General features: G+C 35.7%; 1 protein-coding gene across 5 annotated transcripts in view; it reads left to right on the top strand.

Moving 5' to 3' along the window:
• klf12b (Kruppel like factor 12b) overlaps positions 1–15,424 on the top strand; it is a 97,334-nt gene that overhangs the window by 51,599 nt on the left and 30,311 nt on the right. For all 5 annotated transcript variants that reach the window (XR_015498695.1, XM_087265787.1, NM_001109865.2 and 2 more), the window contains one exon: positions 11,817–11,899. Coding sequence is in view for 4 of the 5 variants with exons in the window: in XM_087265787.1 (XP_087121913.1) it covers positions 11,817–11,899 (83 nt within the window). In the remaining variant the exon portion in view is untranslated. The remainder of the gene's footprint in view (positions 1–11,816; positions 11,900–15,424) is intronic.

A 15,424-nucleotide genomic window follows, 5' to 3' on the forward strand; every position in this document is an offset into this window, starting at 1 on the left:
GCAATTTTATTATTATTATTATTATTATTATTATCATCATCATTATCATCAGTTTATGGCATTAGATACTGGATAGTGGTTTATTTCACAAAATTGTATCACTGTGGTACCAGAAAAATGCAATTATAGTGTAACAAACTTAGGTTATCACTAACTCCTCCTTCTTCAGGATAAGGAGGTCCAATGTCCAGCATGACAGTAAATGGAAAAGGCAGTATTTAGCCTGTATGTTTTCTGCTGGGGATGACAGAATGCTGACTCGACATTTTCGCTGTTTATAGGGGCTCCAAAGAGGGAAGTGAGCTTAAGCTGAACTCTCTCAGACATTGTCTGGCAGCGTTGAGGAAGCCTGAATTTCATTGCATCATGTGAACTTTCTGTAAATGTAAATACATTTTTGATTACAGGGGTTACAGGAATTTTAGAAAGAGCATAACAACTGTATTTCGTAAACTGCATAAATGTATGACACATTGGGTTTGTCCAAGCAGAAGGAAGACGGACAGAACATCAGAACATCACTGCTCCGACAGGCAGTCATTTTGCAGTCTTTTTGGTAGCAGCGGCGGTTCTGAAATTGGCCATTAATATTTCCAAAGTGTTAGTTTTTTGCAACCCAAAAAGGCAAGGTAATCTATTAACAAGAGCTCAGCGGGGAGCAGCTCTCAATAGCTCTTCTCCTCAGTGTGGAGTCTGATGTTACGTAAAATGCTGTTCTTTTGCTCTGGTTGAGCCTGAGAGGCTCTTTTGGCATGTTTGAGTTCAGTGTTCTTGTCTGGCTCTTGGCTGTGCTCCAGTGCTTAAATCCCTACCTCCCTTCCCAACCACCTCCTCCTCCTCCTCTTCTCATCCCCATCCGCTTTTCCCCCTTCGGCCCGTGGCAGCAGGACCAGCCTCTGTGCCACAGATGCCCGCAGTTGCTCAGGGCTCTCAACATGGGAACAAAGCATTGGCAGGACCAAGGGAACCCGTCTGTTAGTGTGCTGCTCCTCCAGTGCAAAAATCTAAAATTTCAGAAATGAAACGCCTCCGAGCAGTTACAAAATCATTCTGCTTCTCTTTATTTTCTCATCTTCTCATATTCCAAATTGTGTCTTGTTGTTTTGAAATGTCTTGGTGTTTTTAGAAGATTTTATAATACGGTATCTTTTATATTGGTTGTATATATTCTATGTGCATATGTTCTTAATTGTGAATGGTAGTGTTATTGTTATAAGGTAAACTTTTATTTATTGATTGACACAGGTTCCCCAAGAAAATCTTCTTAGGGGTACCCAGATGAGGCCATACCAAATCTTGGGGTGGCACACAAAAATAATGAATTCAGTGTAATGATATATTTTTGTTTCTGCTAAAATAATAATGTGGTTTTAATTAATTTAATGAATTACTTTTAAAATATTGCAATTTATTCATTGAAATAATTCAGCAAGTACATGTGCTAACCAAACAAAAAATCAATATTTGGTCTAAAAACACTTTTCAGGTCAATTTTTTTACATACTTTTATTGTACAGCATACAGCATGTGCCATGTCTAAAATTAATGAAGATGAATTAATAAAACACAACTGAACAAACTGAACAAAAGGCATTACCATATACACATACTCACTATACAGACTCTAATAATATCATTTACCCATATTCCTTTTTGAACCACAATATTAATAATACAGCTTCTTCTATTGATATGCCTTTTTGAAAAAACATTCACAAAATCATTGAGATCTTTTGGCCCTTGTAGTTCAACTAGCAAAAAATGAAGGCGCTAAATAAACTTGATTTTAAAGCTGATTTTATACTGCTTTTTTATTTGTGGTTTTCAATTGAGTAAAACCTAATTTTTCCATTTCAAAAATAATAATTTCTTAATAAATAGTTTCCAGTCTCGGGAACCCAAAGTCATGTTTCGCTTTGCATCGTCAAACGTTAAACAAATTATAAGAACTTTACCCTTATTTAGTTTTTTTTTTAAGAAAAAGAATGTAATGCGAACTTGAAAGTGTTGTGGTAAAGTCATCTTATTTGCACTGGTTGAATGTCAGTGGTTCATCCCGAGGTGCAGCCAGAATAGCAACAGTCAAACATCTTAGTGCATGCTTACATACAGTAGTAATTTACGCAAGTACATTAAAATGAATAAAATCTACAGCAAAATCATATTGGGCTGGCCACAGGGGCACCCTTGTTGATTGATTTATTGCTAATGAAAATAAAAGATCAATAATACACAAAAAAGTCTACAACATTACATAGAAAAGAAATATTGTATAATGTATAGAAGTTAACAATGGAAATAAATCAAAACCTTTCATCCAAGTTAAAGTAATCCAAACACCAATTCTTGTCAACTTATTTTGATCCACTTTAAATATTGACTACTGTAGATTTAGAACTTTATATAAATGTAAAAAAATATATAAACTTACAAAAGCAAATAGCAAAGTTATTAAAATATATATGATCAAAATGATAACTCCTAAATAAAAAAGCTAATTCAACATATTAATGCGATAGTATTTTAAAATGCTAAAATAGTCCTTTGATATTCAGCTCTGTTGTTTTTGCATTCGTATGACCTTTTATTGTATATAATAACTTAATTACAAAAACCCTCTAAATTTGTTTGTCAAATAATCTCAAGATGCATATAAATTTTTATGCCTTATTTATTTGTGATCCTAAATTTACTTCAAACTATTAATGTGATTTTTTTTTATTATTATGATTTTATTATTATTTATATGTTTTAATTATTTAAATCTATAGTATTGATTTTATTGACAATAATACTTGGCCAAAATTTTAATATTTGTGTTTTCCGATTTTATGCCACTCGACAGGTTTAGATTACTCTTGAAATACCTCCAAACCACTTAAATAGCGGTTCCTCCTGTGCACTGTAACGCCCCTCACATCAATGCCACACCAGGCTTGGCGTTGCACAATGAAGTTTGCAACCGGCTCCAGGAGGGTAACTTGAATGCTCTTTAAATCTTTGTGTAGCAAGGTCAGCGTGGGGTCCGGGAAGGTCAGCCTTTTCCACCCATGCCTGTCACCTCATATTGATCCGCTCGTCATTCGTCTGCAATTCCGCCCCCCTGTACCGTGCCTCTATCGGCACCCACATCCTTCAGGGGAATTCTTCAGCTATGGCTGGGCATGGGAGTGCCAGCCATTCTCCTCCCCTTACCTCCCCCCATCCTTAGCCGGAATCAAATCCCATGTGGGCCCCCTCCCTGTTGCCCCGTTTCCAGTTGAATTGCCCTCATTCTTCTCGGGGAGCCTCTCAGGGGACGGCTCCAGCCGTGCATGGCAATGAGATGCCTGAGCACTCTGCGACTGCACCTCCCCTGCTCATAACGCTCACACCTGGGATCACTATTTCATTCAGTGTCCTGGTGAAATGGAAAGGTGATCTTAATCTCTCTCGCGCTTGATTGCTCTTTTTCCATTTCTTCAGGTTGTTAAAGGGATAGTTCACTCAAAAAATTAACATTCTGTCATCGTTTTTTAACCCTCATGTATTTACCTGTATGACATTACTTTTTATGGAAAACAAAGATGGTATTTTAAAAAAGTGTGTTGGGCAATAAGGAGTTGTTTTTATTTATTGTATGGATAAGGGGAGTTGAAACGGTCTAATATCAGAATGTCTTTCCTGTATGCATGAAGGGTTTGCTTCAGTTTTTTTTTTTTTTAGTTCATACAGAGAATTTCAGTTGGATCCAAAGTTGTTTTTATTTATTGTATGGATAACAGAGTACACCATTTCAGCATTTAAGATTCACAGAAATACATACTAAAGGCAGGTAAAGGCAAACAAACACACCCATTGGTCGGTTTTAGTTTTAAAGAGTTAGTTCATCCCCGAGTAAAATATCTGTCATTTAATTACTCTCTTATCCTTTCAAACCCATGAGGCTTTCGTTTATTTTCAGGTCACAAATCAAGTTATTTTTTTAATAAAATCTGAGATTCTTGTTTTACTGGTGAAAGTCTAATAACCCAATCGATGACTCTTTGAAACATAAAGAGATCAAAAATAAATTCATTTTACCTGAGAGATTTAAAGGGATATTTCACCCAAAACTAAAATGTTTGATTTAAAAAAAAAAAAAAAAAGAATATATATATATATATATATATATATATATATATATATATATATATATTGCATATAAAAATTTACAATATATATATATATATATATATATATATATATATATATATATATATATATATATATATATATATATATATATATATATATATATTGTAAATTTTTATATGCAATATATATATATATATATATATATATATATATATATATATATATATATATATATATTGCATATAAAAATTTACAATATATATATATATATATATATATATATATATATATATATATTGTAAATTTTTATATGCAATATATATATATATATATATATATATATATATATATATTGCATATAAAAATTTACAATATATATATATATATATATATATATATATATATATATATATATATATATATATATATATATATATATATATATATTGTAAATTTTTATATGCAATATATATATATATATATATATATATATATATATATATATATATATATATATATATTGCATATAAAAATTTACAATATATATATATATATATATATATGCAAATATATATTGCATATAAAAATTTACAATATATATATATATATATATATATATATATATATATATATATATATATATATATATATATATATATATATATATATAAACAGGGCAGTTTTTCAGATTTCTTCAAAATGTATCTTCTTTTGACTTCAATAGAAGAAACAAACTCATTCAACTTACCCAAAAAAGTTGGGTTGTACTAATCCTTTAAGTTAAATACTTCAAAAAAGCCACAATTACTTTAAACGATTGTTTAAAAGGCAAGGCAAGGCAAGGCAAGGCAAGGCAAGGCAAGTTTATTTATATAGCACATTTCATACACAGTGGCAATTCAAAGAGCTTTACATAAACAAGAATAAAAAAGACAAGTATAAGAAAAATAAAAACAAATAATAAAAATGATTTATAAAACAGATAAAAACAAATAAAAATGTGTTTATAGAAGGTTACAAAAGAATGAAAAAGAAGAGAAAAACATACTGTAATAGTGTGATCTGTCAGATCATTCAGTAAAGGCACAGCTAAACAGATGCACTTTTCAGTCTCGATTTGAATGTGCCTAATGTTGGTGCACATCTGATAATTTCTGGAAGCTGACTCCAACAGCAAGAGGCTTAGTTGCTGAAAGCTGATCCACCCTGCTTTGACTGAACCATTGGAACTTCTAGTTTATATGATCCTAAAGATCTGAGTGATTTGTTAGGTTTGTACTTAGTGAGCATATCTTTAATGTATTGAGGTCCTATGCCATTTAGTGATTTATAGACAAGTAATTATACTTTAAAATCTATTCTGAATGTAACTGGGAGCCAATGTAAAGACCTAAGGACAGGTGTGATGTGCTGTGATTTCCTGGTTCTGGTCAGAATCCTGACCAGAAAACTAGCAGATTGACTTTGGAATTTTTCTCACATAACACTTGATCAGCAAATAGTGTTTACAGCATTTGAATTTGGGTACAGAAGCTCAACCATGCTTGCTTGATGTGAGAGAATCAATGTGATCCTTCATTTTATGTCTGACTGCATTTTTGAGCTTTTGCTAGAACCATTTTTTTATACAGCAAGCAGGTGTGGTTGAGCTTATGTTTATGTGTTATATGGTAAAAAGAGCCAGAATTGACAATAAAACTTCAAAAATGTCTAAAATCGAACTTGCCTATTTAAACAGTTGGTTCTAATGAAGGGTGATCAAATCAGGTGAGAAAATAGCCAAAAGAAAATATTCCCACCCCACCATGACTTGAATTGCTGAATTGTGTTAATCATTCATTCATTCATTTTCTTGTTGGCTAGTCCCTTTATTAAACTGGGGTCGCCACAGCGGAATGAACCGCCAACTTATCCAGCACGTTTTTACACAGCGGATGCCCTTCCAGCCGCAACCCATCTCTGGGAAACATTCACACACACACACATACACACTCATACACTACGGACAATTTAGCCTACCCAATTCACCTGTACCACATGTCTTTGGACTGTGGTGGAAACCGGAGCACACGGAGGAAACCCGCGCGAACGCAGGGAGAACATGTACACGAACTCCACACAGAAACGCCAGCTGAGCCGAGGTTCGAACCAGCGACCTTCTTTCTGTGAGGCGACAGCACTACCTACTGCGTCGCTGAATTGTTATTTTGGTGTAAAAATTTTGTTAACTCTATAAGTGTACCTCAGAGAACAGTACAAAATATAAAAAACGCAGTTCATGACCCCTTAAAAAATAGAATTTTTGTGCCAAAAGTGAATGAAAGTTTTATAGGTTTGAAACAATGTGAGCAAATAAAAACACAAATATCATTTTGCAGCACACCAACTTTTTAAAACCAAACTAGCTTGCATAAGATGATGAATTGTCCATAAACAATATCATATAACTCTTAATGTGCAAGATTCCTTTGCTAAGCTCTCCAGGGGTAATACACTGACAGTACATTTGATTAGATAAATCACACTGATCTGGCCAAGAGCATTTACGCTGTTTGGAGGAGGAGGAGGAGGAAGAAGGATCTAGAATTAGTCATCGTTACTCTTGCCTCTTGTATCACATTGGCCCTGTTAAATACAGTTGGCAATACCGTCCTCCATCACAACCTCTTGATTAAGCGTTAATCAATTGGTGCTAAGATAGACAAATTGTGCCTAAATGTTAACCTCATGGCGCTGTACTCAATTATGCTAATAATCGGTTCATTTGATGGTTAATGAAACAACTGAGACCTTGCTCTTGCTATTGATTTCCCATTTGGAGCTCTCTTAAGGGACAAGGTTAGTTAGGCAAGAGGTTGGCTCATTTATCTGATCTAATGATCAATGTCTCTGAGTGATATGCTTACACAATACACACCATCGCGATGACAGTTTCTTGGACGGAAAAACAGCGAGTGACCTGGTCAACTGGTAAACCTCATGTGTCAATCCAAAAGGACAATAAAGCTCTGAGCTCCAACTTGAGTTGCCATGGTAACATTATCTCAGCACACCACTACCTGGAGCCATTGGGCATCATGATCACAATATCAATCCAATGCACACAGATTAGCTTGGAAACACACTTCGGCAATGACAAGAGGGTTAGGGTTATAATTCATACAGATTCATTGTAGAACATGTTTACTTTTTATATGTGCATGACTGAAAATATTTTAGCTGTGCGACAGCTAATGCTAACATGGATTCTGTTTCAACTGTGGTGTTGATTAATAATGAATGTTCATTAATAGTCTTTTATTTAATTAGTTTGCATTAGCAGTTTGGACTAGATGACATGTTTTTATTCTAATGTAACACTGCAAAATATTAACAGAGGATGTGTTAAAAAATAATTGTGCAATATTGTGTCTAAAATGACCTTGTCTGAGTTGAAAGATAAGTAAATTGAGTTTCATCTTATATCCTAGCCCTAAATTTGAGCGCAAATAATAGTTACATTTTTAGAATCTATTTTACGATTAATTTATGTTTTTATTCAGGGTGTCTACGGGGTCTTAAAATGTCTTGAATTTCAAAAACGAAACTTTAGGCCTTTAAAGGTCTTATGCACTGAAATTTAGTATTGCAGGTATTTAAATAATTGTAAACACGTCTTAACTTTCATATGTCCATGTAAAGCTACCCAACAGGCATCCAATCACCAACAATCCATCTCTATTGACCTTATTCTACAATGCGGAAGTGCTCTCAGTTTTGCGATTGTTTTAAAACTTTCAATTTAGTTGCCTATGGAATAAATTATTAGGATTAATAAACGGCAGAAAACGATCTAACTTCTTGTTCTGCAAACGAGAGTTTGCATGACTCTACAGACAAAGTAGAATAATCTAATAAGAAAATATCAGTTTGCAATATCAAGCAGCAGTACGAACTGTTTTTAACATTTAAAAATGAATGGAAGTGAATGAGACCGGAAGTCTCGAGCCAAAAAGATTCAATTGGCTGCGCCCGCTCAAACGTAAAAAATAAGGTAAATAGAACTTTTAGCAAAACTCTAGTAATAACTCTTATTTGCAATATGGTTTAATTATCGTCCTTACAATCATATTAATTTAGAATGTCTCTGTGTATTTATAGTCCATTTATAATGAGTACACTGACCTAAGCAGATTGTTGTGTAAACATTTAGTCTATTATAGTTTTTAAAGATATGTTTTATTGAAAAATGTGTATGTATACAACTCAGAAATAAAGGTATGAGAGCTGTCACTGGGGTGGTACCTTTACAAAGGTTAGGTAACTAAAGTTTGTAACTAAAGGGTCCTTATTAATACCTCAAGGGTACATACTAGTACCTAAAAATGACAAATATATACCTCATGAACATTTTAGGAACTACTATACACCTGTGAGGTATCAATATGGTCCATTTAAGTACAAATGTGTACCTTTTGAAAAGGTACCACCCCAGTGACAGTTCTCGTATCTTTATTTCTGAGACTTAAAAACATCTGGCTAAGAAATAACGAATTTCAATATGAATTTCATTCATAATGGTCTTAAAAACATTTTATAAAGTCTTAAATGCGACAGTAAAACCTGCAGAATCTCTGTTATTGTCAATAATTCATAAATTATATTGTATTATAATATTTAGTAAGTACAAGGTAAAGCTTTTATATGAAATAGAAATATTCATAACAGCACTAAATCTCTTTACTTTGAATCAATCAAATGCATCTACAGTATGTTTAGTAAAAGGATTAATTTCTTTCTGTTAAAAACCATAAGTGGATGATGTGGTGTTATACGTTGTTTTGTACGTTAAGAAGCTTGGCTATAGTTTAGCTTGTTACACAATTTTTTGTTGATAAAATGCATCTTTTTGTTAATACTCAATAATGTAAATTAAACAATTTAACTTAAATTTCTAAATTTCTGACTTAGAGATGATTAGCAAAAAACAATGGCTACAACCAAAACAATAACTAAGCAAAAGCGAGCAGTTCTACATAAACATAACAAAGTTGACTCAACCAGAGGACACTACAGTATATAATGTTGTCCAATCTTCACCAAAATGGGTTCAGCCCAAGTGCTGAGTTGATATCTGGGCTGATTTCCTGCTGCCAATGCCAGGAGTGAAGCGTAATAGAGATGTTTAAAGCGTATCTGCTTTGCTTGCATTCCATCATGCACTGCTGCTAAAATAATAAGTGCACGGGTTACTTCAGGACACCTCCCTCTGAGCCACCATCACAATGTTGTCATTGGCTCTTTCTTGAGGTTCCCTCGTAACAACTGCGAAAGCCATACTGACCATGTTTGCAATCGTTGTGACAGACGCTTCTACGATCCGTACATATCAAAGTAAACCACTGACAGGCAGAGACGTATGTTCACTCTTTTCTGTCCTCAAGACAAGTCACCTATCTGTTTGTTTGTGTGCAAACTCGTCCCTTCCAACGGGCCAGAGCCAAACAAACATGAGGAAACATGAATATTGCATTTCCCAAGATGCTCATGTGTCTATTACTGTGCCTTTATGGTGTTAAACATGGTAAATTGAGTAGACGGGGGAGAGAAACCGTCTCAGTGGGAGTTCTGGAGCGTCTCATCTCCCCATCATGCACTGCTCTAAGAGCTATATTAACTTGTAATCAGATTCCACCAGTTCATTAAAGCTGTCTACTTGTGCATCCCTTGGATGTTAAGGGAGGTGGCCACTTTTTCATGTGTGTGAGAGTCTGGCAGAGCAATGCCCGCTGTAACAAGGCTGTAGTCTTTGTTCCGAGACTTAGGCGCCTGAGGGGAGTTTGCACAAAAGATGTGGATTCTGTTAGAAAGTCTTGTCGTTTGTGTGGATATACAAGAAGAGAAATGTCAAGAGACTCCGTTAGCAGTGACAGCCTTGATTGTGTGCATGCATTTAGATGGATGGATTGTGTGAGTATGTATGTGTGTGTGCGTGTGAGCCCACATGTTTGCTTGCACAGCTTCAGCGTAAAGACATGCCTCAGGTCGACTAGGTGATGCTGGGGACATTAATGTGTTTTTGTTGAACGAATCACTGAAACCACATTTGAAGATGGTGTGTGATGGATTTTGACTTCATGGAGTGGTGCAGGAATGAACACGGAAGATTAGTTTTGTTTGGTTTTCACCAGATTTTCATTTGGGTTTTTTAATTTAGTTTAGTTTATGAGAAACATTAAATGGTTACAATTTATTTTGATGGACCATTTGAATATTAGTAGACTGTCTGCTCATTATCTGCTGATACTGCTCCTTCAACAGACATTTAACTGACTATAAAAATTTTGCAAGTACATGTCAATTTACACTATGACCCACGGCACCTGCCTTGTGCGTACAATAGTCATGCATTTATACTTCTGTGTGCTGTTTGTGTTGCTCTGCAATAACACTTCCAAAATGATAGCTGGCAGTGAGGTTTTTATGTTCCTCTGTGTCGAGTTCCTTTGTGGATAATTTTGGTATTTTTGAAGTAGCTAAAACTCGTTCATACAGTGGCTGGAACTGGCGGACGTGCATCAACTTTAATCATAAAGGTAAACACAGAAGAAATGTTTACATCTGGAGCTCCTTCACGGGACTCAACACTTGTAAACACTCACTTCAACGGGCTCACGGCTCTCAACACCACCCACGCTCGTAACTGTTACCAAGCCGACCAATCACAGAGCTTGCTTTATGCATCGTTGCGACGTGTAGTTATATATTTTTTGAGGTGCGCATCAGCGTCGGCGTAAGCCACAGCAAGGGCTAAGCGACCGTGCGAAGGCTGCGCCGATGCATACACATGTGCTTCATGCAGAAGTATAGATTAGCCTTTTGTCTTTTTATTCATGAGGGGTCGCCACAGCAGAATGAACTGCCAACAACATAAATAACCTTAATTAGAAAATGTGATTAAAAAGAAAAATGTTGTCTCTATCTTGATGTGGTATCGTTGGGAATCCTTTGGGGATTTTTTTTTTACCTCATTATTTTAAATTGCTATCACGTATTTCATTTTTTTCTAAAGATAAATTCTAAACTTGGGTTTACTAATTATTATTACGTAATTGTTAGATAAAAGGAAAAAATAAATGTACAAAAAAAAGTGAAAAGAAATTGTGAGTGTTTCATTTACCTTTATTAATTTTTATACAGTGGCAGAAACAAGCTTCTGCAGTGGTATTTTGCTTTACAAAATACAGTGGTATTTTAATAAATAAAAAATTATAAAAAATAAAAGTGGTATTTTGTTTAACAAAATACCAACTAAGAGAAAAATCTGCTTTTCCTCACTCAATTTCTTTTAATTGTTGTTTATTCACACACATGCACAAAACTTGATACTAAAACATGTCCTCAGTTTGGCCAAGATTCTGTTGCTTGTGTTGTGTTTGGACTGTGATATGTGTTGCTCATTCTTTACAGCACTTTAGGTTTAAAATATCACTCGAAAAACATCCCAGATGTGTTTGTTTATGCTCTGTTGTAAACCTGAACAGTTTGCTAACTGCATACCATCATGACATCATTGCCTGTTGCATTGTTGTAGGCTACAGTATTGTTCAGAGCATTCTTTTGCTAAGTCACACTCAATCACAAGGGAAAAAGGTGAGAGGAGTCACACGCAGCGGCTTTCTCATGCCTTTCTCTTTTTCTCTCTCTCTCTCGCCTTACAGACGCCATCAATAACAGGATGTTAATGCTAGACGGAATGCCTGCAGTCCGAGTCAAAGCAGAACCTCTGGAATCTGAGAGAGGGGTAAGAGAGCAGTTGTTTTTCATACAAACTTCCCATCCGCACTGTACCACCCTCTGCTTCTTTCACCCCTCACACGCCCACCTCCTCGCTGTGATGCCCCTAATTACACCCAGACCTATGAATGTGGAGCGGCCCTGATGTGGAGAGCCACAGCTGGAGCAGGAATGCTCTCAGGGCCTGCAGTCGGGGCCACTGCAGCCAGGGCAGCCATTTTGGCAGGGCCTATACACAGATGCTGTAGAGAGAGTCATTAGAGAGTCATTATTTCTTCATATGCTACTTCCTTAAGTGCACATGTTGTGTTCACGATCATCCCATGCAGAGTACTGGCCAAATATAAGCTGTATTTGGGGTTTTGAAACTGAGATCCAAGACCCCACAGGAGCTCACAAGAGAGTTCTAGGAGGTCTTTTTGTTTTGTCTTGTTTAACAAAAAAACTAGTAATGTTTGAATTAAAAAGTATGTGTTGGGTTGATTTAAAGTAAAGACTGCATCTGTCATTGAGTCAACAACTCCAGTGTGTGTCCAGTTAATGATTCACTGATTCAAATGATCTGTTCAGAGTCTTTAATTTGCAATTCATAGATTATAATGAACCAGTCAGAACAAGTATCTAGTTAATTTTTTTTAATCAAATGTTCCATTCAGAGTGAGTCTTCAATGATTGATTCAGTCAGATAGATGTGATACTCACAGATTCAAACATTTGAGTTTGAGCAAGTCTCCAGTTAGCGATTCACAGATTCTTATGACCTAGTCAGAACAGGTATCCAGTTAAGGATTTATTGATTCAAATGTTCGGTTCAGAGCGAGTCTTCACTGATTGACTTGGTTAAAGAGAGAGTCTCCAGTTGATAATTCACAGATTGAAATGTTTAATTCCAAGTCAGTGATTCACAGAGTCTAATGAACTAGTCAGAACAAATATCCAGGTAATGATTCTTTGATTAAAATATTACATTAAGAGTGAGTTTTCACTGCTTGATTCGACGAGAGAGTCTCCAGCTGATAACTCACAGATTCAAATGTCCGAGTCCAAGCAAGTGTCCAGTTAGCAATACAATGAGTCTACACTGCAAAAAATCCTTTTCTTACTTAGACTTTTTGTTTTGTTTCTTGTCCAAATATCAAAAAATTCTTAAATCAAAAAGCATTTTCTACACTTGCAAAACTTATTGTTTTGTTTAAAGAAATAATATGGCAAAATGAAAAAAAAAGATTTTTTCCTTAAAACAATCAAAATAATCTGCCAATGTGGTAAGAAAAATAATCTTGTGTCAAAAGGAAAAACAAGATTATTTTGCTTACCCCACTGGCAGATTATTTCACTTGTTTTAAGAAAAAAACTCACTTAATATTGGTATATTAATTCTGAAAACAATGCATTGCTTTGCTTGCTGAAATAAATATTTTTTTTTTGTTGAGATTTTAGACCAGAAACAAGACAAAAAATCGAAGTAAGAAAAACATTTTTTGCAGAGTAATGAAACAGTCAGAACAACGGTCCATTCATTGATTTATTGAATCAAATGTTTCGTTCAGAGTGAGTCTTCACTGATTGATTCGACCAGAGAGAGTCTCCAGCTGATAATCTTGGAGTCAGAACAAGTCTCCAGGAAACAATTCACTGATTCCCTGAATTCACAAGTCTAACTCAATATGAGCTAAAAATGACAGAACAACTTTTTGGATTATATAGTTTCTGTTTCAATGTAGCATTTTTAAAAACACCCATCAGTAGTTTTGTTAGTAATACCAAAGCGAACTTTAAAAGAATTGTTATATTATACTTGAGCCAACAATTCCAAAAGGCACTGTTCACCGAGCTGCTCCACATCAAACGCACAGTTAACATGAAAAGCACAAATGCAGAAATGGATAGATGCACTGTTTTCTTGGAGAGAGAACTTGTGAATAGTTGTGTCTGACAGCCAACAACACACCCTCGTTGTGTTCTACTTCACAAGCCAGCATAGCAACACCTTGTTTCCTTCCTGCGAAAGGCTGGTAGACGTATTCATCCATATGTGCAGAAATGCTGCCAAGCACCAGGAAGTGTGCAACCTACACAATGACTCTTTGAAGTGCATCTCATCACTCAAACATAGTCGTCGTTCCGGTGGCCACTTGCCAAGACCTTGCTGAGAGTGCTTTGCCCCAGTTAATGCCCTCACCTGCTTAACTGAGATCTCATGTAGGACCACCGAATAAAAGTGAAAGTCATCAGTAGAGAGCCAAGGTGGAAAGTACGGAGGAGCAATCAGTTGAGGTTGAAAACATTTCTACAGAAACTCGTATTTATAACAAGAACAAGAATCTGCATTCAAAGGCAACCTTTTACTCGCATCAAAACCTTACTTTTTTTATTCCATACGAAAATAGGTCATGTGTGCTACATTACATTCACCATAATTTACAGTTTGGGAATTTCTGTCCTTTTTACAGTGCAACTGGAAAGTATTTATATTCACTTTTTTTCACATTTTTTTGTTACAGCCTTATTCCAAAATTGATTAAATTCCTTGATTTCCTCAAAATTCTACACACAATACCCCATAATGACAACGTGAAAAATGTTTTTTTTTTAATTGTTGCAAAATTATCAAAATAAAAAAACCCCTGAAAAATCAGTATTACTCTGAATTGAGCTCAGTTACGTTCTGTTTCCACTGATCATTCTTGAGATGTTTTAGCAGCTTAATTATAGTTCACCTGTGGTAGATTCAGTTGATTGGACATGGTTTGAAAAGGCATACACCTGTCCTAGGTGTCCCAGGGTTGACAGTGCATGTCAAACCAAGCATAAACACAAAGGAATTGTCTGTAGACCTTCGAGACATTATTGTCTCGAGCCACAAGGCTGGGGAAAGCTCAGTACAGAAAAATTTCTGCTGCTCTAAAAATTGCAATGAGCACAGTAAGCATCCGTAAGTGGAAGATGTTTGGAACCACCAGGACGCTTCCTAGAGCTGGCCAGCCGTCTAAGCTAAGTAATTGGGGGAAAAGGGCCTTAGTCAGGGAGGTGATTAATAACCCGATGGTTACTCTGTCTGAGCTGCAACATTCTTCTGTGGAGAGAGGAGAAACTTACAGAAGGACAACCATCTGTGCAGCAATCCACCAATCAGGCCTGTATGGTAGAGTGGTCAGACGGAAGCCCCTCCCCACATGGAATTTGCCAAAAGGCATCTGAAGGACTCTCAGACCATTAGAAACAAAATTCTCCGGTCTGATGAGACTAAAATGGAACTTTTGGAGTGAATGCCAGGCGTTACATTTGGAGAAACCAAGAACTGCTCATCACCAGGCTAAAACTATTCCTACAGTTAAGCATGGTGGTGACAGGATCATGCTGTGGGGATGTTTTTAGCAGCAGGAAGTGGAAGACTAGTCAGGATAGAGGGAAAGATGAATGCAGCAATGTACAGAGACATCCTGAATGAAAACCTGCTTCAGAGTGCTCTTGACCTCAGACTGGGGTGATGGTTCATCTTCCAGCAGCAACTCCTGCGACAAGAACATAT

This window comes from Danio rerio, chromosome 9, assembly GCF_052040795.2.
Source record: "Danio rerio strain M-AB ecotype USA chromosome 9, GRCz13ab, whole genome shotgun sequence".
Taxonomy (NCBI): Eukaryota; Metazoa; Chordata; class Actinopteri; order Cypriniformes; family Danionidae; genus Danio; species Danio rerio.